The 24,405-nt window shown below is 45.6% G+C and overlaps 1 protein-coding gene across 3 annotated transcripts in view; it reads right to left on the bottom strand.

Moving 5' to 3' along the window:
• Positions 1 to 24,405, bottom strand: part of PRDM16 (PR/SET domain 16) — a 262,940-nt gene that overhangs the window by 109,409 nt on the left and 129,126 nt on the right. For all 3 annotated transcript variants that reach the window (XM_032709186.1, XM_032709187.1, XM_032709188.1), the window contains exon 3: positions 17,872 to 17,922. In XM_032709186.1, the coding sequence (XP_032565077.1) occupies positions 17,872 to 17,922 (51 nt within the window). The remainder of the gene's footprint in view (positions 1 to 17,871; positions 17,923 to 24,405) is intronic.

Here is a 24,405-nt window from a genome sequence, read left to right as displayed (position 1 = left end):
GGGTGCAGAGCAGGGAGCATCCCTCCAGGATCAGCACACGGAGCTGTGGCTCCTGGAGAGCTGTTCCAGTGGCTGTCGAGCCTCTGGCAAACATCTGAGATTATTCACTTGACTGAGTTTGTGAAAACGAAGCCTTATTTGCTGGCAAAATTAATGAGAAAAGAGTCTCCAATGAGACAATAATTTATGGCTTCTGCAGCAGCAGGAAAGGACAGGGAAACTCATCCGGCCCGGTGCTTCCCAGGAAAGGCAGGTACTGGGGGGCAAAATGGGGATTTCTTTTCAGAAATACTGTCGGCCATTTCAACATCGGGTCCTTAGCTGGGTATTTTGTTTTATGAAACCCTTCCAAAATTGATGAAGGTTGAAATAAATGGCCCTTTGTTCCCTCCCCCGACCGCTGCATTTAATGACGGCGAAATAAAATTCTCCTCCGTGGCCGCACGCCAGAGATCAGATGATACAACCAACTCACAACATATTTTAAATTTCGTGCTACATTGAAAATTGAGACACACTCAGATGGGTTTGGGGCTGGACACGTCCAGCATTATCTCCCATTACTGCACGGAAATGTGAGAGCTGCAAATCGGGTCCTTTCCCCTGAAACTCCCAACCCTAATCCGGCCATAAACACCAACTCCTTGCCTTTCAAACACAGAAAACTGCCAACAGAAAAGCCAGAAATGCAGCAGACAATAAGAAGAGCGATAATGGCCACCAAACTCCGCTCTTCTCCCCCCTCTTTTTTTAACAGATAGGTTTTAGACTCTATAATAATCACGCAGCTAAGATACAAGGTCTCTTGTTGGCAATAACCTACATGACATGACTTAGAAGGCAGGTGTTACTGTAATTAGCTATTGTTTGACTATCAAAAGTCAGAGCTGATTAAAGCCACTAAGTACAAGTGCACTATTTTATTTCAAAGAATATTATGAACTGCATGCTGGGACTCTTTCACTGCGGCCCTACCTTCCGGAGTCTGCTAAGAGCCCATGCCAGCAGTAATCAAAACTAAAATCTGCATAAACCTTCAGGGTTTTAATTCAAGCAGAGCCCTTTCATTAGAAATATGTTACTTTATGAAATCTGGTCGCCAGCAAGGGGAGAAAAATGTGACTTCTTAAGAAAAGTGAATGGCATCTCTTTAGTGATTAACCCAAGATTAATGGAGGCTCCTACTGCTCGGCCTAAGTCCATTTTATTGCTAATTCATTTAGGTACTATTTCAGATGTACTTGATGAAAGTCACCTGCTAAGAAGTCATGTTTTGGCAAGCAAGGATAGCCATTATGGTCAAATCCCAAATAGAATTTTTATTAAAGAAGCTTTGAAAAGTGTCTTGTATTAGTCTTTCAGAGACATACTATTTAATGTACTCAATTAGTTAAAAATTTGGGGCCCAAGTCACTAATCAAACATTCATAATGCTTTTTTTATATTTTTTTTTAGTCTACACGCATCTTTAATGTTCCAGGTAGGATGAACACTGCACTGAACAGGGACATTTATATTCAGACAAAAGCAGCAATACTGAGACTCACCCAGAAGTGGGTGGGATTTGGGTAAGTGCACGGTGGGATCCGGGAAATGTTGGCTTGGCAGAGCATCTCTTTGTTCCCCGGGATGCTGTGGGGAGTGGGGACTTATGCAAATCACATGTTCCTAAACTGTACCTAATCACTGAGCTTTGGCTCGTGTGTACATTTACCACATGAGCTTTGATCCCTTAACACAAATCATTTTAGTTTCTGACTTTTCTGCCGTTTGTTCTTTTGATAAATTAGAGTTTTGGGGATTTAATGATCAGAGAGCACAGAAGACTGATTTGTCACCTGCACCGTGAGATCTGTTCAACACAGACAAAGCACCTCCACAGCCCACCCACAGCTCAGCCCCTGTCTGCAGGTTGGGCAAGCTTTGATCCATGGACAATTCCATGAGCTGCCACGACATCTCTGCAGGTTTTCACACTCCTCCTGAGACACCGAGAGACTCAGGATGCTCCATCAGAGAGACCTTCCCTCTGACAGCGTGAGCCTTGCTTCCCTGCACTGTGGAGATGTGAAATCCTGACAGTCAGGCCAGGAACTCCCACTCTGAAGAGATAAAAAGGATATTCTGGAGGTAGGTGTGGTGATCCCAGACATCTGAGCTCCACATGCAGTTGTGCCCTTCTTTCCAAAAAATGGACAAAGTCTGAAGGGGGTGAGAAAGATCAGCCCCTCACCTGCCAGGCCCCTGCAGTGAGGAGCATCTCCTAAAACCTGCATTATTGAATCGTGAACAACCATTCCTGGTGACCACCACACATCCAAGATGTCCCCACTGCTCTGGGTGCGAGTCACCCGCCCGTGTACGAGGCCAGAGAACCCCCACCCACGACCTGCACGGCCCCACTCTGATCCTGTGAAGAGCAAGACCAGTGGCAAACCAATCCCAAAATGTCTGCTTTGGGTGTTGCAGCCTGTTTGGGCTGAGCTCTCTCCATACTGGGGGTGAAGAGTGACTTTCAACCTGCTGCTGGGACCCAGCAGCACAACCACCCAAACTCTACAAGTCACACTTTGGGTTTCCCCCGAGAAGTGAAACAATCTGGTTCCTAAACTTTTATGTTTGTTTGTTTGTTTGGGTTTTTTTTAAAGACTGATACAGTTTACAAAACACTGACTGGAATTGTTAGAATTAGTGGGAGCCACAAGACCAGGGAGGCACTGCAAGGTGCCACACAACACACAAACAGCTCCCTGATGCCAACGGGTGCCAACGTCCCCACCAAGGAGAGCAGGAGGGTTTCCAACACTCCTCCAGCAATATTCAGAATTATTAGTGATGGCAACACATTCCATGGCAGAACTCTGCTCCTGGGGGACTGCACAAAAATCAGCCTGGACTTAAAACACTTCACTAAGGGAGCGTCCCAGTAAAGGAGTGATAACAAAGTTCTCCTAATCTGCTCCCCTCGTGTGCTGGGGCTCTCACACATGCAAATCTTGTCCTGTTCAACCCTGTTTGTTCACCTCCAGAGTCCTTCGGTGATTCAAATCTGTGTCTTACTATCCTATAATACCCTTGTCTAACAGTTCTTTTTAAATGCATGTGTTAATTATCTTGCCACCGCTGTAATTTCTCCCTGTAGTCCATTAATTAAGAGGTCACAATCTAAGAGCATGTTTACCCAATAAGCTTTCTTTTTTAATTATCCTAATTGCTTGGATACTGACAAAGACTCCATCCCTCCCCTTCCTCTGAGTGGATTAGAAAACGACATTTCAAAGCCCCACACAACGATGGGTCTGTAAAACACACATATATACACATATAAACATCTGTTTCCATAATTCCACCATGTTCAAACAGCAAAGGTCAACAAGACACGAGCATTTGTATAGCTGCATAAAATGTAGATACAAATTGCTCTCCATTAATTGATCTGTTAGTCTGGAATGTTCTATTGGGCAGGAAAAATACAAGCAAAACCTTAAACCTTCAGTAGAGGAACGAGATGGATGGGCACAGCTTGGTCTGTCCTGGAGACCATCAGTGCCTCTTACAGCAGCACCTACAGGGATGTCTTTGCATAAAAGCAAGCAGAAAAAGAAAGAAAGAAAGAAAAAAAGGCACTAAGCTTTCACGAAGCAGAGAAGATCAATTATTATTCTCCCCCTGCCCAATATCCCCTTCCCGTAGGTCACATCTTGCCAAGCTGGTCCAAATACCTTTTTTACTGACTTAGCAAAACTCAACAGATGAAACCTCTACCACTTAAAAAATTTTAAACCCCTCCTTTTGTCAAGTTTTCAAAAGGGAAAAGTGGCTATTTGAATTCCAGATAGGATTTTAACACAACAATTAGTAGAGGTTATGTCCAGAAAAATTACTACTACTACTGTGACAGAATATGAAACACCATTTGATATGTCAAGTAAAGTGAATTTTTTTGTTTTAATAAAGCAAATGTCTCATTCAGACTAGTCATCTCAAGAACTATATAACAGAAGTATAATTACTTAGAAATTGCTTAGGTAAGCGTGATTGATGCATGGTAAATAGATGTTTCCAGCACTTATTGTTTCTTCCTGATGGATTAGGAAGAGTTGTTTAACAGTTCATTTGACCAGTCTCTCCTGGTGTTTCTTGAGTCTGGCTGTGCCAGTCAGCACCAGCAGTTCCTGGTAGTTTAAGTCTCTTTAATAAAGATTAAGATGTCAGAGGTCCTGCATTGCACAAAATCCCGATTTTATTAACTTCTCATTATCAGCTGAAATATGAAGTGCATTTCTTTTCCTCTGAAGTGTGGCACTTTCTCAAGGGAAAGGGCAGATGAATCATATACATTTATATGGTTAAGAGTGGGTTTGCTCCAATGTTGGCTGATGCTGGTGAACATTTTCTCACCTGATGAGCATCACACACATGGACATTTCTCCCCAGAAAGCATCAGAATCCCACGAGTGAGGACTATCAGGACATATCAGTGAGCTGGCAGTGGTGAGCGTGGGGTTGAGCACCCACACCCCAGTCAACAGTGCTTCCCTTAGAGAGCAGCACCACGAATGTGCTGGGCAGCAAAACTGAGACCTCAAAAGTCACCCAACCCAACTCGTTACCCTCTGCCAATGTTCCGTTCCCCTCCTCGTGCTCGGTGGGGCCAGAAGAGCAACAGCACCAAGACTCCATTCCAAGAGATCCCAGAGGCATTCCAAAACCCCCCTGGCCAGCAGGCAGGTGAGCTCTGATGCCATCGAGGTGAACTCAGGCAGCAGCTGATAAAGGGATAAAGGGAATCTGCTGAAGGGCAGCACCAAAGGTGTCCCTTCCAAAAGGCTCCCGTTTAACCCCGTGGGTGTGACCATCACCCTCACCCCAAAAACATCCAGGTCACTGACACACAAAGGGACACGGCAGCAGGTTCCCACTTTCCCTGTGTGAAAGCCACAGCCCTGCTCTTAAGGGATTTTTGAAAGCTGACAAATTGATGTATTTTGCATATTTTAAAGCAAGTCTTTGACAAACTCCTTGTTTTCAACGCTGACAATTGCAGGGAGCAAAGAGCTGGCACTGTGTGTGTTTGAACAGGATGGCTCTTGCTGCGAATCACTCCTCAGAAAGAGTTAAGAGGCAAAAACAGTTGTTCTGGTGTAACCCACGTCCTGCACCACGGGATCAAACCCCCAGACAGGCTCCCAGAGCAGCTCCCGGGAGGGTTAAGCTCTATTACTTCTGGTCTCTGACACTGCTAATGGCACTCTCTGACTAATTGCATTTCTATACCTCCACATACATCTAGGCAACAAATAAGCCCTTTAATCAAACAGCTTCATCTACTTCTAATTAATTCCATTTCTATGCCTTTTCAAGAGCACAGGAACATACACAGATAGAGATGATCGAGCACATTCCGGGGCCAGCTGACAACAACTGCTCTGCTCCAGCCTCCCTTGTGACTAAAACCATTCTGTGCGTCCCCACCCTACACCTTTAGGATTTCAGCTGCCTGAGGCCGGGTGGATTCACACCAAAGACAAGTGGTGGCTGTTGGGAGTTAGTTCTGATTCCCTCAGTGAACTGCTTCTGCATTTGCTCACAGCTTTAATCACTTCTTGTTTCCCTCAGACCCTGCACTGGCCTTGCCCTGCCAGTGGTGAGGGACGACTGTGGCATCAGCTGAGCAAACACAGGGGGGTTGTTTGCACACCCAGACCCAACGTAAAGTCTACAATTCGAGGGCCACCAGCTCTGAGGGAAACGCTGATTCCTCCCCGACATTTAGTTCTCTGATAAAACAGGTCGATGCATCGGGAAAATAAATCCCCCCTCGGCATTTGGGAAGGGGAAACACATCTGCCAGGGGCTGCCCTTGCAAAGGTATGTATGTACAAAAGGCACGATAAGTGGGTGCCGAATTCCGAGGAGTGGCAATTATCAGTTCCACATATCATTAGAGTCTCTCAGCTTTTCAATAGCACAGAGTTCCTAATACTGTGTTTACTGGACCAGGTAAAAGGGGACTCTTAATACTGTGCAAATATGACTTACCAAAGGACTTTGCTTTCTCACCTATTCTTGGGCTTTTCAAATCAACATTATTAATTGGCGGCTTATCTGTAAGTGCTGTCTGGCAGTTAAAGGATGTTTCCACCCATTGCCACGATACATAGAAACCCAGCAATGTCAGCCCCAAGGACAAAGAACTGCCATGTTGGAACAGAAAAATACTTTGACACCTTAAATCTTCTCTATAAAAGCCGGAAGCGTTCCAGCGTTCGTTTGCTGTCCCGTTCTGCAGCTGTTATTCCCTGTTCTCTCACCCCTGATTTTCCTCAATGTGTTAATTCAGGACTCTTGTTTACAGCTGTAAATATTAGAGCTTTTGTAATTTTTTTTCCCCTCTTTCTTTAATTTTATTTTCCCGTGGCTTTCTGTTATCCAGGTGTCCATAAACACACGCTTTAGAATCTGGATTAACCAGTTCCCACTCTGGGAAACTCAGCTACGGGGGGTTTCAGGAGGCGACTTCCAGCCCTTTCAAAGATCAGCTTCCTCTTAACCTGCCGGCTCTCCCGAGCACCAAATCCACTTGAAAACGGAGGGGAAAAAAAAAAAAATGTTTGGCTGATAAGGAGCCCTGAACACAAAGAGCACAACACACCCCGGGCACCGTCAGAGAAAAGTGAAAGGAGCCCAAAGAGGGAAGGAAAGCCCCGCGTGCCCCCAGCCCGGGGCTGGCACAGAGCAGGGACAGCAGCTCCCCTGGCACAGATGATGGTCCTTTAGTGCAGAATATGAATTTCAGCTGTTTATTTTACGGCATGACATCTGCTTCTCTTAAAGCAATTTTCCTACAGAAGCACGGTCAGAGCAAATTAATTTATTTAAAGTATTTCTGTTTCTTTGAAAGAGGGTTTCCCTCTGCCACCACATCAGCTTTGCAGTTGGGACTCATGAATTGAGATGCTCAGCAGGTTTTTTTCTTTTTTTCTTTTTAAATAAAAACAAATTTCCTTTTTTTTTTTTTTTAAAAAAAAGGAAATGGTTATTCATTGAGGTGGATATTTAAAGAAAAATCAAAAAAATATTTGATGTGCTGTGTTAGCACAAAGGGAGAGGGAGCTCTGAGTGAGCACAGAAAATGCAGGTGAACTGTTCTCTGTGAATGAAAACAAACTGGGGGGAGAAGGGCCACCACAAAGGTAAATCCTGGCTGTGTAAATCCAGAGACAGGTTTGGTTATCCTCAGATGGGAGAGAGAGTTACCAAACACATGGCTGTTACAATTCAGTGTTTGGCATCTTTAAGAGTCATAGAAGAAGAGTACAAAAAGCACAAGACTGGGAGAACAGGAGGACACAGTCAGTGAGATCAACACTGTCCTATCCAAGGACAGCCCAGGACATTTTCTGAGTCACACTAAGTATTAATTTAACCACATAGCTGAGAAATGTATCTGGAAAATATATTCTCCCTCTTAAAACCTCAAATCTGCTCATTATGCCAATCGTGGCTGTGTCTGGGGTTCTGCTTTGTGAGGAACCAACCCATTTAGATATTCTAAAGGAAAAAGTCTTTTCTTTTTAATTCTACCAAACTTCTGCAAGAAGGAAAACACACCCAAAGCCTTGTCCAGCTCTAAAGGATTTCTGCACTTTCAGAGAAAAAGAAAAACTCCGTTAGTTTCTTTTCTCATCACTCATGTGCATAAGTTTCTAATACTTCCAGGCTTTCCCTGGCACTGCAAACAGAACAGAGAAAATGCAACAAGGAAACCTATTGCTCTGCTATTTCCAGCCCAGTTAGTTTGAGGAATTACAAGAAATTTATGCAAACCCCTCTCCCCCCCCCAAAAAAAAAAACCCCAAACCAGTCATGTGCAAGGTTTTCATCAATGTTTTTCAGAGCAAATGGGCTCTGATGAATCTCAGAGATGCATCCAGACTTTGCAGGGAGTTTCCAAACCAAACAAAACTGCAGGCTCTGACATTCAGCAGTGACTTGGTTGCCAGAGTTCCTATCATGCAGCAAAAAGGACCATTTCAAACCATCTCAGAGAAAACCTGCCTTCATGGGCATCTTACTGTGCCACACTTCTGAGCCACAATAACCCCAATGTTCACAGGGCAGTGGCTGAGCCTTGGTCTGGGCACAGCAGGAACAGGGACATCCATCATCACCACCACAAACCTTGGGTTTGGGACTTCATTCCTCGGAGAAAATCTCATTATCTGGATATTAATAACTAAAATGTCCACATCTGACCACCATGACTTCTTTCCTTGGATTTAAATACCTTTAAAAAGCAAAATGGACCGTGGATCTGTGGGAACAGCTTCTGGACACAGAGGGAAGGGTTTCAGCTAAAGTCATCCCAGCTCCTGGATGAGGATGGGTTCTGCTGGATGCAACTGGTCAGACACCTCCAATACAGCAATTCCTTGGAAAAAGGAGCAGGATCTCACACCCCCACATTTCCTGCACCAGGGGTGCCCAGTTTCTACCCATTTTAGCAGAGATGTGCCGGGGGCTGCAGGAAATCCTATCACAGCAAAGAGCAAATAAGCATATGGTGAACATCAGACCTGGAATGGAAGATGGGACACCATTCAAATGAGAAGTTTTTATTGGCAAAAGGGCCAGCAAACGTAAACTGCCAGGAATAAATTTACGTTGGAGCTCAGAAGACATGTTCTAGTCATCAGAAGACAAAGAGCCTGAAAGAAATGATCTTACTTAGGGAGAGCACAACCTACCCAGGAAAGATTGTCCATCCTTATGGGATCGCAGGAAACCGGGCACAACAACCCCCAGGGCTGCTCCAGACCTCTGTTCCTGACAGGAATTCAGGTTCAAAGGAAACCCCCACCCCAGATGAGCTCAAAGCAAAGGAATGATTCAGTGTCCCGACCATCCCAGCTCCAGACAGAGCCGGGTGTCTCCGGCTGACAGTGTTTTCCTGAGTGTGTGGATTCACATGGCAACCTGGGCCTCAGCACAGCTGAACTCCTGCCACCAGTGTTTCAGGATTCACCTTTTTCAGGGTTCCTGCCACCAAGAAAATGATTAATCTCCATTTCAGGGCAGCAGGAGCCGAGTAAGAGGCTGCCTGGATTTGCCAAGATAACCAGGAGGAAGGCCCAGGTTATTTCTGGGCAGAACTACAGGAAGAGGAAAAAAAAGTGAACCAGGTATTAAGAGAAGAGATGAACAATGCAAGTCAAGACTCTTCTGGGTTTACATACAGATATATGTAATTGGAAGGGTAAATATGAAAAAAGTGAAAATTCCTCTTGATTCATTTTTAAATTGAATTCTTAAGGAAAGAAGAATTTAGCACCATCATAAAAACTGCCTCGAGGCAACAGCATTGATGTACATTCCCAGAGTTTCCACCAGACTCCACGTGAGGAAGAACCAATCTTCTCAGTGAGGGTAAGCCTGAAATTCCAGTGGAAATTAGGAAAAGCAATTCCTTTAGGACTTGTGATTTATTCTCCTGGAACAGAAGGAATTACTGCACAAACCAGGGTCTAAAATGTTCTGACAGCAGAGATGCAGAACTATCTGTACAGTAATTATTAATGAGCTGGAAAAATGCCGGGTAGCAAACTCAGCTCCTTTCTCCAGGGCCAACATTCATGTCAACAAATCCCTAAAATAATCAGCTAACTCCAGGAGATTAGGACATGCCTTGATATGACAGAAGATTTCTTAATTTCAGTTACTTACAGGGCACATTGAGCCTCAATAGAAGCAAGAGAAAAACTTCCTCTAAACTTTATAAACCAGTTTATAATCTATTCCACAGCTTTTGGTATTTCTTTTCTATATTCTGTATTACAGTCTAAAATAAGGAGGGGAAAAAGTAATAAAAAAATGTTAATCACTTGGGTAGCCAAGAAGGGATTTAAGCACTTAATTTAGACTCCTTCTGCCACTACTACTATTGTTATATATTTATTTTTTATATATTTACATATGTGTTTACAAAGTGTTACTATTGCATGCTGAAATTTCCATGGGTAAAGGTAGCAGACACCACTGAAGAGCACAGAAGAGCTGACTTCTAGTAATTATTTTTCTCATGAAACTGCTCTATGAAAAATAAATTTGCGTTGAGTTTTCTTTCAGAACACACATTTTGTCATCTCATAAAAACCTCATCTAATCTAAAACCCCATCATCAAAATTCACTGTGCATGGGACAACAGTCACACCTTCACTGCTTTGTAACCCCTTGAAATAATAAAATAAAAGCATTTTTTGGTTTTGCTATGATATATATATATATATATATTTAATTGCAGCTCACTGGCACCCAGTTCCCTGTGTTTTGGCTTCACTTTTTGCCTTTTCAAAGCAGCACCATAAGTGTTGGAGCCAATTCCAAGTCACTCTCGTGGCCATTCACCCCCCACATCCCTCCCTCCTCCCTCCCCACTTGCTGTTCGGGTTTTCCCGTTTATCCATGAGCTCTAACAGGCTCCTGCCTGGCCCACGTTCTCTTTAACAGCTGCACAGTGGGATTAACCCAACCCTGCACATCCCTCAGGATCACAGACTGCACTGACAGAACCACCTGGCTTCTCTGCTGTACGGAACTGGACAAGAAATCCTGAGTCCAGATTCCCCTCTGGAAGAGAAACCTGCCCTGGGAGCGACGTGTCCTCACCCTGAGGGGCATTCCCTGTTCCATGGAAATACCCGGGGCCAGCACAGAGCATCTCCCTCCTCTGCTGCTGGGTCAGCTCCCAGCCCATCCCACGGGTGGAACCAAATCCCGAGCTGACTCCAGGAACACCTCCTGGGCTCTCTCTGCGTCCAGGGGGGAATTGCAGAGCAGAGCGAGGGGAGGGGGGGTGGTGTTACCTTCGGAGTTACCACACAGCCCTGAAATCCCAGAGGCCATCAGTCCAAAATTTGTGATGTTTTGTCTACTCTGGTGATTTAAGGTTTGTCAGAAAATGTCAGAAAGGCCACGAGGCCAAGGGCTTCCTGATGACTGAGGATTTTCTTTCACATGACCTTCCTGAGGTTGATTTTGGGCTCCAGACAGTGCTGCCTTCAGCTCTGACAGGGGCCGGCTGGCAGCAGATTCATGGGGATCTCTGGGGCATTCTGGCATTTTTAAACTGAGTCGGGGCTGTAATGCCTCCTAATCATCCAGAATATTATTTCACTAGGAATCCTCTTCCAGGCGGGCTGTAAATGCCAGCCTTTCAGAGTGCGGGGGAAGGTCTGTGCTCCGAGGTATGCAAACAATTAAAAACACATCGGGAGCCCAGAGAACAAACACCAACCTCGAGGATTTTCTTTAGGTGGGGTTTTTAACAGAGTATCACTGAAATGAATTACCGAGACACAGAGAGAGAAGGGGGATTGTGAGAGAAGAGTTAAAACTCTTAAAGGTGTGTGTTAAAACTGTTAATTTGTGTCCAAACTGATTCAATGTGTGTTTGTGAGCATTTTCACAAACTCCAAGCAAGGGCAGCTCCTCACCAGGACGTGTGGCTGTCCCACTGCTTAGGAAGCTCTGAGTTTTAAAAAAGTTCATGAATCTTAAATTTGCATGCATCATTAGCATAACTGATTGCTCAGCCAAAATGTCTTAGTGAGTCTCCTTTATGCCCTGACCAAAGAATGGTTTGGGATGGAAGCGACCTTAAAGCCCATCCAGTCCCACCCCCTGCCATGGGCAGGGACACCTTCCACCAGCCCAGGTTGCTCCAAGCCCCTTCCAGCTTGGCCTTGGACACTTCCAGGGATGGGGCAGCCACAGCTTCCCTGGGCAACCTGTGCCAGGGCCTCCCCACCCTCCCAGGGAAGGATTCTGAATCCCCAGTGGAGGGGGTTTGGTGATTCCCCCTCGAGCAGATCCCTGGTCGGGCACCAGACATCAACCCCACTGCTCACACCAGAGACACGGCAGATCCCGAGTGGAACTCGTGTCTGGGTTGGTTTGTGTTGCCAGGGGAGCAGCTCCTGCCTCCTCACCTCCCAAAAAATGGAGCTGCTTTGGTTCTTAACATGAGGCCACCACACAGTCTGTGTGTTTGTGCATTACTACGACAAGGTGACCTCCCATAACTCTGTGCCTGGAGTTAACAGACACTTTTATCTGAGGAGATGCTGCTCAGCAGAGATGTGTCACTTGGCTCAATGTGTGTAAACAGCTCAGCATTTTGGACACTTCCCTCAGCTACAGCAATTCAAGGAAACAAGACAGCAGGTTATAAATCAGTGCTAAAGAACAGCTCGAGTCACTGCTCTGGGGTTCACTCTGGAGGGAGGAAAAGAACCAACTTACTTCACAAAAAGGTCTCATTCAAGATTGCATGAGGTGTTCACACCATATCCAAACTCTACATTAACTTGCCATAGAGCACATGTTAATTGCCATTAACCATTTAATTGCCTGCACTTCTGGAAGCCCTGGGACAGAGCCCTGGGCCCAGACACTGTTACACCTCCTGGAGATGTGCGTGGCTGGACTGACCCAACGTGCTGGAGATACAGAGAGAGCAAACTTAACCACTGCAAGTCTCCCTAACTCGGCCTGATTTATGGGCTCAAAGCCCCAGAGCCCTTTTCATGGAACCATTTCTCATACACACAAACACACACTAAACAACCAAGCCCAAACATCTGTATCACAGAAATTAAACATACAATGTTATCCCCGCAAAATATTTTAACCATCACTTTCTGTGCTGACTTTTCCGTGCCAGCCTTACACCTTTTTTTTTTTTTTTTACTTTACATGCTTCATTTCAGCAAAATCAAGGATGCAAACTTCTTAGAAGTACTTAGTTTCCATGGAAACCTAAGCTGACCGCAACATTATTGTTCTCAAGAGGGAACTGACTTTACTATATGTTCATTCACTGAATTAATGGACTCCTGGTTCTTTTATTAGCAGCTCTCTAACAATAGAAAGAGAGAAATGTTATAAAAAAGACCCTCAGACAACTGTCCACTCTTTTGTCCAGGGCTTATTGGAATGACGCAAGTCTATTCAGGAAAAGATTATAAAAATCAACTCAAAGCTGCCTCTGTTTGTGGCTGCTAAATATACCTTTATTTCATAAAGATACAACCTATAAAACAAGCAAATGAAAGCCCTCTCTGAAATAGTGGCTGTGAGGCAGCGACCACGGGGAAACGGGGCTGTAACTCCCCTAACGGGGGCTGTTCCCCATTCACCATCACGTGGGGTCGTGGGGCATCATCAGCCCCCAGCTCTGGGAAACCCTCAGCGAGGAGGAAAATTGTTCTAAAGCTCGGGAGGTTGATTCTTCAATGTACGGAAAGGTGAAGAAACACCGCTGAAATTCGGGGGCTTAAATCTTCACTAGCAGATTCGGAACCCCTGTCACGAGCCAGAGAAAATAAACATCTCCCTAATCCAGGCTAACTGCAGAACTGCACGTGTGCTTTGTGCTGCAGAGCCGGGCCCTTTGCAGAGCCCGAGCTAAAATCTCGAATTGGATCTCTGGGGTGGACAGCAGCGCTGACAGCTCCAGCTCAGGCCCGAGGGGGTCTGGCCTGGCCAGTAATTGCTGCACAAAAGACAGTTAACAGTTCCCTTGCTCTTCCCTAACTACCTTCCTGACTGCTTATTGAAGTCTGATTTCTTACTCCTCTGGGTCATCATTCATCAGCCCTACAGACCCCGCCGGGAGAGCCCGGCCAGACCTTTCCACATCCCTCGTTGCCAGAGGCCATTTCTGACGGGCCCGTGATATAGAAAATGTCTTCACAGCGCTCCGGCGGGGCAGACCACGCTCATAATACCCAAATAATCATTTGGCAAATTATCATAATTATCAATCAATCATCTCTCGCGAACAATGTGTTCCCGAAGTATCAGATGGTTCCTGTGACCTGTAGCGTTTTGGATATAATAACAAACCCGGGGAGATTTATGGCCCCATCCCCGTTTCGCATCTGCAGCGGCAAAACAGTCACCGGCTTTTACTTTTGTTCCAGGACTAAAAGCTTTCCACGTACCTGAGGGTTTTGGTTTTTTTTTGTTTACTACTCGGTGCTCTCGGAGAGGTCGAAATTTCTCATCTCGCCCAGTTTTCTAAGGGTAACTTTATTTTTAAAAACATCCCTGTGATTTGTGAGCACGGAATAAATGTGCTGCATAAATTACTTTTACTTTACAGCCTCATCAGCCTCACGCTCCCAGAGCTTCCAGTGTTTTGCAACGTCGGAATGAAGCCAGCCAAAGTAGGGGGGAAAATTGGTTTTGTCTTCGGTTTTTGTTGTGTTTTGCACAATACCAGATTGAATCCAACCCTTTTGAAGCCGATAGCATCTCCCGCTCCCTGTGCAGCACATTCTTGTTAATGGATAAATTCAAGCTCTCCAGAAAGTCAAAGAATAAATTTAAAGCCTTTTGCCAAATGCCTATCCTATTGGATTTTGATAAGATGGCTATTGAGCTTTAATAATGTCTTCTATCCTTTTTCAGCTGGCCCTTAACATGTCTCTTTATTTGTCCCTAAAGCCTCTTCAGCAATGCCTTTTTATTACAAGTCTCTCAGCTTGCTCTCAAGGGAGACAGGGTCGACAAGAGTGATAGATAGATAACTCTATAGATTATCTCCCACAGATGTTTTCTCTCCAGTAGCCCCTCAGGCTATTCCCTCTAAGTAAACAGAAACTAAATAGAGAGTCTACTGAAGAGAGAAGTCCCTGAGGTCCCTTGTCACCACGGTCAGAAAAACAGCCTGTCCAGAGGAGCCTGGCTGGGAGCTCTGTGCTCACACAGATCCTTCCCCAGCCTTCTCCAACCCTCAGCCAAAGTGACTCTTAGAGGAGAGACAAACACACCGACCAAAAACCTGGGCTGTGTGAGGGACACTGGCCTCCCTTCCTGCCAGAGGAACTCGGAATCTTTCAGCTCCAAGTTAAAGCCAAAGTGACAACGATGCTGAAAACAACGACAACGAGCTGCTGTTCCCATTTATTAAACGCAGCGGAGAAGCTCAGAAAATTCAGAAGGAGAGAGCACAGGAGCTGCTCTCTAAGCAAAATAAACAGACTGCAGGGACATGGGTTGGGAAAAAGGCATTTGGGACCAGGGGACGATACCCCCACAGGTATAACTCATGTTTTGGGCACAGCTCTGAGTGAATTTCCTATTTTCGTGTTGGTTTCACAATTGACTATTTAAAGTTAAACAATCAGGATGAGGAGCTCGTGTATATTTGTCCAAGTTAAACTAAATATCAGCAAGCACAGATGACACAAGGAGAGAACTCTTCAGGAGTACAGCACGTTTTAGTCCATGGCACAGCACAGATACAGAAAATGAACCTGGGTACGGGTCCTTTGATAATATTGAAATATTAATTCCTGCCAGACAACCACTAACAAAGAAATCAGCTTTGTGGTGTTAGTGGTCCCAGCAGAAATAACAGGAATACAAACTGAAAAATACCAGAAATAGTGGGAAATTTTTTTTTTTTTTTTTTGCTCCAAGCCAAAAATGAGCCATATAACAACCTCTGCTATGCTACATCTTCAGGCCTCTCACTGCCTTTCAGTTCATGAATAGTTATGTAAAAGAGCTTCCCCCACCACCACAGCAGCTTAACAGCAGAGATAATTCTAGATCAGTTCTTAAGCTGAGATTCCTTCCTGCACATCCTCCTACCCCTCTCACTGCCATCGCCTTCCCTTCTCTGCCTGTTCCTGGGTTTACAGATTTTTTTCTCTGCATTCCAGATTTTCATTTCTCTTTCTAGCCCTTGTCAGTGCCCAATTCTGAACCTGTGATACAGCAAAGGAGCCACTGCAGTGATGGTCTCTGCAGCTCCAGTTTCCTCTGCTCCAGTTTAAATCAGCCCACCCACCACATTCACATTTGTCTTCAGTCACCTTCTCGCCACCAACTTATCTCTGAAGGAACAGGAATAAATTGAAGTCAAATCTCAACTATTGTGTCTTCAGGGATATGACAGCTGAATGGTTTGGAGAGGCTGGGAGAGGGAATCTGCTCCCAGGAGGGTTTTGTACCCCCGGAGCCAAACGCCAGAGTGCTCCTTCCAAACAATTTTAAGATACCACAAAAAATGTCCAGAATGATTTCTCATTCTTTATTTTTCATTTTCTTCTGACTGAAAAGCTGTCTCACAGTAGTCTTTTCACAAGCCATAAAGTTTAGACTTGAACTCTTTACCTTACTGCTCTGACCTCCTTTACCCCAGCTGTAAAACCCTATTGCCCATCCTTCAATAAATTTATCACCTCATAAACCCACTAGTGCTTCTCTACAATGCATTTAAAAGACACAAGTGGAAGGCCAGTCCTTCCCCCCTTGTCAAGTATCATAATTGTCCAGTTTTATATCTGTAGTACAGGAAAATATTTAGGGACATGGTATTTTACGAAGACCTGTAGTTTTTGGAACAGTCTCCCCTGAAATAAAAGGAATGAAATTTAAATACAAACCCAAGGATTGAACATGTAAAGGTGCCAGTCTCCTGTTTCCTTCTACCCTGTTTCACACAACTCCTGCTCTATTTAGGGCACGTTCTGGAGGTGGGGATGGAGAGTTCATTTGTGATACTGGAATTAAAGGCTGCACAAGAGCCAGCGGAGCTTTCACTCCACCCTCGTGAGAAGTGCGTTTGATAATAAGAACCTGCCACCTTGTCACCACGTCTGTCCAGACAAAAGGATCCCACAGAGGCAGAGACAGACACCCTGTGAGTTATGGAGATGCCCAAGGTAAAAAGTTCAGCTCTGCTGCCACAGGTCCCTCCTGAGGTCACTGCGTGGTCAGAGGATGTTCCCCATTGGGAGCCCGGCTGGCGAAAATAAAACCTGCTTTTTTTGTACGTGGTAAGAACAGAACAGTCCACACTGGACATGCCTCTAAATACCTTTTCCCAACCTAACTTTGGAGCCTGACAAGTATTACATTTCACTTTGTTTGCCAGAGTGAAACAGGAGTTTGCTTTTAGCTTCCTGAGTCAAGGAGCAGCAGCGACGCTGCAGGAGCAGCAGTGGCAGCTGTGGCAAGTTCCAGTCTCAAACATTTCCCACTTCCAAAAACTTTACAAACAGGACTGTGAATATCCTTCATAAGACAACTGCATAGGAAAGGAACCACAAACAACTCCTTATTTAAATGAGGACACACCAGCTCCAGCATCCAAGAGGCTCTAATCAAACACAACTTGTAACACTTTAATTAGTGAAGCCATTAACCAACAGATAGACATGGAAAAAAAAAAATATCTCATTTTAGTGCTTCTGAGAATAACTCCAAGCAGAACAGTAGCCTGGCTACCAAAATATGTCGTGCTGAGGCTGCCTCAGAGCTCCAGTGAAGACATTTCTACAGCTGGGCTGACTGAGGAACACGTTTTCTCTGGTCACTGTTAGAGTTCAAGCACCGCAATGTGATGAAAAGCACCAGTAACACATCACACAAGCTAAATTTTACCCTTTCACAATTCTACTCCTTTTCCCTTAGACTTCACATAAGCCACATTTACACACTGAAGTGACCTCCAAAAATTTAACACTTTTAACAAAGGACCAACATTTTCTTTTCCTGGAAAAGAGGTAAATGAGGTTTTTTGATTTGGACCAGCAGCTGTTTCTATTGTAGCAGAGTCAAGGAACACCTCAAACTATTATTTTCTCTTTCATAATAACTGGAATCACAAAAAGACAGCAGAATACGCCAATAGAACCACAACACTTGATCCAAAACAGCAACAGTAAATACTGGAAAACTTTTATGACATTATTGTGACAGACACACTTTGGGACAAACGTGAGAAAAAAGGTTCAGGTCTATTTCAGAGCCAGGGAATAAAACAAGTCACATAAGATTGAGCCACATCCTACCTTTTTTATATTGCCCTCTTGGGAGGTCACCTCAGGATCAGTCAGTATTTGCTGGGGAAAAACAGAACAGAAACAAAAGAGAGTTGAGTCACAACTAAGACTGTTACAAGATAACAGGGATGATTGCTGTGGTTGTGATGATGATGATTATAATAATGATGAAGATAATAATAACAACATTATCAATTATATTTATTATCAATATATATCAATGTCATATACCATATATCGATACAATAGTTATATTATATATCAATATAATAGATGTATAAATTATCAATAATAATGCAATAACAACAACAACAACATCAACAACAATAAATTATTAATGGTATATAATAAAGAATAATGGCCAAAACTCTCAACTGCAGAAGAGTAACCCAGCCATTTTGGGAGCTGGATGGAGGGCTGATACCAGAACTGTTATAGAATCATGGAGCCAGAATGTACTGGGGTGGGAGGGACCCGTCAGGATCAGTATTTGAAGGTTTTCTGTAGCTTCTCTAAATAATTCCCTTACATTTGGCTGGCACGTGTTCCTTCCCCAGCTGGCAGGGGTGTAGAACATGGGCACTAAGGGAATGGGGGCCCTGGAGCAGGAACAGCCCCCGGGATGCTCCGGCCCCCCCAGCGCTCCCGGCGGCTGCTCAGGGAGCTCCTTAATTCCCCCTCCAGCAGAGGTGTGGGGGAACAAGTCATTAAATCGCTGCTGTGCTCCACCTCAGATTAGCTCCAGGTCAGCAGGCTTTCGGGGAGGTCAAGTACCTCAACTTTCCATCACCCTGGATACCCCGGCAGGGTAAACACGCCGGGAAGGGACCGGAGAGAGCAGACGGGGATTGGAGCAGCTCCCGGGGCTCAGGGGCGGGGATGGCCGAGGTTAAACACAACAAGGAAAGGAGAAAGGAGCAAGGGAAGGGAAGGGAAAGGGGACGGAAATGGGAAGGGACCAGAGAGAAAAGGAAAGGAAGAACCTTAAACCATTCCATGCTTTCCACCAGCCCTGCAGACACTGAAACTGCGGCTTCAAAAGTAGCTGAGAGCAAATGGGATCAGGAGGTGGATCCCAGAGCCATAAAAACCTGTGTGTTCCTGTCCCTGTGCTCATCCACACACTGACAACTCCCTGGGAATCACTGAAGTGAACTATCCCTCCTGAACTATCCATCCTGCCAGCCAGGAGTGTCCCCTACCTGCCCGGGAATGCTGGCTGCTCCCGAGCTCTCCCCGGGAACCAGCAACCCCAAAACCTTTGGAGAATTAGGCCACGAAGCTTCCAGAGATGAAATACAGATGCTAAATGACTGGAAAGCCTCGGTGGGAGGCTGCTGCCTCCAAATGAAGACACTTAAGTGCAATTATTATCTGCTAAACCCCTTTAAATAACAATTGGTTACATCTGTGCGTTCAGATGCTTAATCCACCCGTTCAACGTGACCATAAACGTGGAGGGGAAAGAAAACTCAAATGAAGTGCAAATTGGGCTGTGGTGGAGTCCTGTATAAACAGGCTTAAGAGTCAGGAATTCCTGAGTCGGGATCTGGATGCCAACACAAGCTTCCTTTTGTTGGTTTGGACAGAGCTGTGCTCAAGGGGCAAGTTCTGGTCCTCAAAGTGTTTTTTTTTTTTTCCTTTTCCTTTCAATTCGTAGCAGATCCCAAATTTCAAAATTCTAAGAGAACAGAATTCCTGTGAAAATTATTTCATGCCTATTCAAAAATGATAATTGTGCAGAAACCCTCAGTGGTGCTGATCCCACTGCTCATCCAGAATATGCAAAAATGGCTGATTTTTGACTTTTCTTCTATTACGGAACTTCTGGGGAAACAAACCCTGATTTCATGAAGAATTTCAGCTTCAATGGAAGCCTCTCCACGCTCAAACTCTCAGAACATGGACATTTAATGGGGATCACGGTGCTTGTGCTGAACTGGGTATTAAAGGTCTTTTCCAGCCTTAAGGATTCCACGATTCTGAGTGTGAAAAAGCCTTTTAGCAGCGGTGGGAGACTAAGAACTGGGGTTAGATTATATTTTCTGTCCTTTCTTTACACCTGATTTAAAAAAAGATGTCCAAAACGAAACAGTGTGGGACTGAGCTCTGCCTCAGACCATCTGCCCTGGCTGGGCCATGGCCCACAGCCTGAATGCCCTCAATGTCCCACTTCCCCAGCCAGCAGAGCAGGCTGACAGTTTGACACAGGGATGGTGTTGGCACTGGTGGGGTGTCTGTGTGTGTGTAGGGACAGAGGCCAGAACCCCAAACCTGCTGCTGCCCAACAGCTGCCAGGGCTCTGACTGAGCCCCCAGAAACCTTCCTGGGGGGTGGAGGAAACCTCAGAATTCTTCTTCTGCGTTCCCAGTGTGGAATAAACAGCGTGTGACAGCACCAGTGTGGTCAGACAGCAGCTCAGGAGTCACACAGGTACCCTGGCACACCCTGGGAGATCCCTCTCCAGGCACAAGGAGAAGGGGGTGATGCAATGTGGGATGGACATGGCACCTCCTCACTGAAGGGGAAGGGGAGATGGAGGGAAAGCGAGTTCCAGATGTGATGTTTATTAATAAGAATAACAAAAGATACTTTGAAAATCTACTCATTGGGTAATTTTAGCTCAGGCTGGACTTTGTCTTGTGCGAATGCCGTGAGACTAAATATAGTGCTGGACGTGTGCTGGGGGCTGCACTCCTGCACTTCACACAGATGTTCCTAAATGTACTCAGAATTTACACCACAGGCTTTTTCTATCAACTGATATGTTGATTTTAGCCAAGGGAAAGACAACATGTCAGCAGCAGCCACGTCAGAGCAGCCTGTGCTGTGGGACTGGGCTGGAGGTGGATCTGCCCCGGCGATGGGTTTCACCTCCTTCCCTTTCCTGGATCCAGGGAACTGGTGGCAACACAATCCTGCCTCAGTTACGTCAGTTGGGGATGTGCTATAATTTTTGCAAAGCCCCCTGAATGTATACTAAACATGTCAAGTAACACCATGTGATTCTTTTTGAAAAACAGTTTACAAGCTGGCATTCTGCAGCTGCAGTTAACCCTAATTTGATTACATTACCGAGACAGATCACAATGAGCTTATGTAAATAGTAACGTTATCCATTCATTCCCTGAGCTCAGATAAACTGTCATTTCAGAAAAAAAAAAACCCAACCAAAACTTCAATAGGCATGGCCTGATGCATTCAGCAAACCCCGAAGGCAAAGAAGATGATAGAGTGGAACCAGCCCCTGCTGCACCTCTGAGAATCTTGATTTTAAAGAGGTATTTACACTTCTGCTCCGAGCTGGAAAGAGAAGAGAATGCCCAGCAATTGCACAGAGGTCAGTAGGCAGGTAATAGCACTTTTTCCAATAACTTGGTCTTCATTTTCATGTTAATTTTTAGTAAGAGCTCGGTACAACACCAATGGTGTCAGTAAGACAAAGCTAAATGAGCACTTCAGTGCTTCAACCAGTGCCTGGGCACCTGCCCTTGACATTCACCCTTCCCAAGCCATCCTGCCCAGGTCAACACTATGGGGACATCACTGCCAGCTCTGCAACATGGGCTGTGCCACCTGCACTGCCTCAAACCTGCCTCTTCTTCAGGGAGCACCACGCAGCTGGTTCATGGAAAGAGCTGCCTTGAAAACACTCACTTTGCCTTAAATTAGCTGAGGGCCTCTGATTCCTACTTGCACACAAGTTCACATTAATATTTCAGATGAAATCACAGGCTGTGACCCTTCTGTGCCTAATTTGTGCTGTTAATAGTTGAGTTAATGGCAGAGTGACTCTGCCTGGCTGCAGTGCAGTGACCACACCAGTCCCTTGGAGCACTGGAGAACAACGCGACGTGCAGAGCAAACAGCTCCTCCCAGTCAGCTTGGTGTGGCTCTAAAAAACATCTCAGGTCATAGAATCATAAAATCACAGACTATCCTGAGCTGGAAGGGACCCACAAAGATCATCAGAGTGCAGAACTCCTGGCCCTGCACAGGGCAGCACCAAGAACCCCACCATGTGCCTGAGAGCCTCGTCCAGACACTCCTTGAGCTCTGGCACTTGGTGCTGCTGAGCACCAGCCTGAGCAGCAGAGCAATCCTGCAGCTGACAGTGTCCATCCCAGCCCTGACCAGGCTGTGGTCTCTGAGCAGGTAAAACCATTTGGACACAACTGTGGATCTGCACAGGGGAACCTCTCCTGTCCAGCACAGGGAGCAGCTCAGATGTTCACACCTTTCCCTGCACTTCTCTTCCACTCCAGCTCAGAAGACAACGCTGCTAGTAAGCCACAAATCTTGTTTTTCCTAATTTCCATTAATTATTCCCTTAAAAGTTTTATCCTGCCCACTCCTGAGCAGGCTGGCCCCAGCCCAGTCAGGTATTTGGGCGAGCAGTATCAGTGAAATGAGCTGAAACACAAATGTCTCCATCCATAAGTGCTCTCCTGGGCAGAGGGCAGGAGCACAAAGCACCCTGTGGGACCCAGCCCTCCAGCACAGAGCACCAAAACCTGTGGCAGGTATTCCATGGGGATCCCCCTTCAGTCTGAGTGCTCTGGGCTGCAGCTCCAGAGTGTCCCTGGGAATGACCGTGCCCAGGACACTCCTCAGAGACAGGGCTGGGATGGGGGGGACTGCTGGGGAAACTTAATCTGAATTACAGCTGGCTGCTGGGACAGGAGGGCTTGGCTCTGACACACACAGAGACTCTTTATAACTCCAAATATATTATCACAGATTCACAGAATGGGTTGGGTTGGGAGGGACCTCAGAAATCTTGTTCCAAGGACACCTTCCACTGTCCCAGGTTGCTCCAAGCCCTGTCCAACCTGGCCTTGGACACTTCCAGGGATCCAGGGGCAGCCACAGCTTCTCTGGGCAACCTGTGCCAGGGTCTCCCCACCCTCCCAGGGAAGAATTCCTTCCCAATGTCCCATCTCTCCCTGCCCCCTGGCAGTTTGAAGCCATTCCCCCTTGTCTTGTCCCTCCAGGCCCTTGCAATCAGTCTCTCTCCATCTTTCTCCTCAGCTCCCTTCAGGGACTGGAAGGCCCCAATTAGGTCACCCCAAAGCTTCTCTTTTCCAGGCTCTTTATATATACCCATATATTTTCAAACTCAGCAGCCAACAGCCCCCACAGCCACATCACAGCAGTGATGTGCATCCATGGGAAAACCAGAGGGAACCCACAGAAAACCATTTCAGCACTGGGAATTTGTTCCTTTGCCCATATCGTTAAAATACAGGGATTTTATACAATTCTCTGGCCAAAAATTTATCAACATGTTGCATTTTCTGTAGTTGGTAAATTTGTGAACCCTATTAACTTGAGGAAATTTTCAATATCCTGCCTTGGGAATTTCGAGTGAATGTGCCTGGAATTAAGAGGAAAGGGAGGAAAAAGCTCTTCTCTGAGAGGAAGAATTTCCTTTCCTGGCTGCTGAGGGAAGGAGGATGAACAGCACTGCTCTGACTGGCAAGAAACAAGCCACGGGCTGAAAAGAGGATAAAGAATAAACCAAGTATTCACTGCTAAGGGCAACCCCAGCACAATTGGGAACACTGTAGAGCAGCCAAGCTGTGGTTTGTGGACCAGCAACAGCCCCAAAGCCGTGGCGTGCTCTCCACACACCATTTTATAACCATTTATTTTTCAGCTGGAAGTGGGAACAAAAAGGTGGTGCAGCACTGCAGGAAAAATGTGCAAAATTAGCAGAGATCCACGGCCCAGAATTTCTGGAAATCCACTGCAGGGAACACCTCTGCACTTGCTCAGACCTTTCTGTTTGCCCACCTCAGGAGAACAAAACACAGTTTACAGTGACCCAGGACAGGGGTTCAAATGAAAGGAACATCCTTTAGTATGAAACAGCAGGTTTGTACCCCACAGAACAAACTTCTACGGACCCAGAAAGGTGCAGGGAAATGTCAGGGGTAGATAATGTGGAGAAAAATCAGTGTTTAAGAACAAAATATTGCTTAAGAATAAGGAGTCCAAGAAAGAAAATAAGCACGTGATTTACATCCACGGTATCACAACTTCTGTGTCGCTCATTTTTCAAGACAGAACTGCTCTGTGACATTGGGATGGAGTTCACTGGAACCACCAGGAAGTCAAACAGGATCTAATGGGGAGCATTTGCAGCGACTTCAATGAGCTGAGGACTCGACACCCTCGGCCAAGACAAACACGAGAGGGGACTGATTAGGAAATGTCACCGTTTCTCCTGCCAAGCACTCAGGGCCTGGTGATAGGAGAGCATTAACCATAATCTCGCAGTCTTTAGGGGCTCTTTGATTTTATATTGCATTCTTATCGGGTTCTTAAAGCCCAGTGTTAATGAGCACGAGAAACTCACTTGAGAGTTTGGCAGTTTTGCTAAAAGAAAACATATTTCACTCAGTCCCTGTGTCCCTGTGTCCGAGCTGGGGATCATTTCCCTCTCCTCTGGTGCCACACAGAACCTCTCGCTGTTCTCCTTCTCCATCCCAGTAACCCAACATCACCTTGAACAACCAGCTCTTCACTTTCACCACTGGA

This window comes from Chiroxiphia lanceolata, chromosome 22 (assembly GCF_009829145.1).
Source record: "Chiroxiphia lanceolata isolate bChiLan1 chromosome 22, bChiLan1.pri, whole genome shotgun sequence".
Classification (NCBI taxonomy): Eukaryota; Metazoa; Chordata; class Aves; order Passeriformes; family Pipridae; genus Chiroxiphia; species Chiroxiphia lanceolata.
Note: the sequence above shows the minus strand (reverse complement) of the source record. Positions and strands in the feature narration are given on the sequence as shown.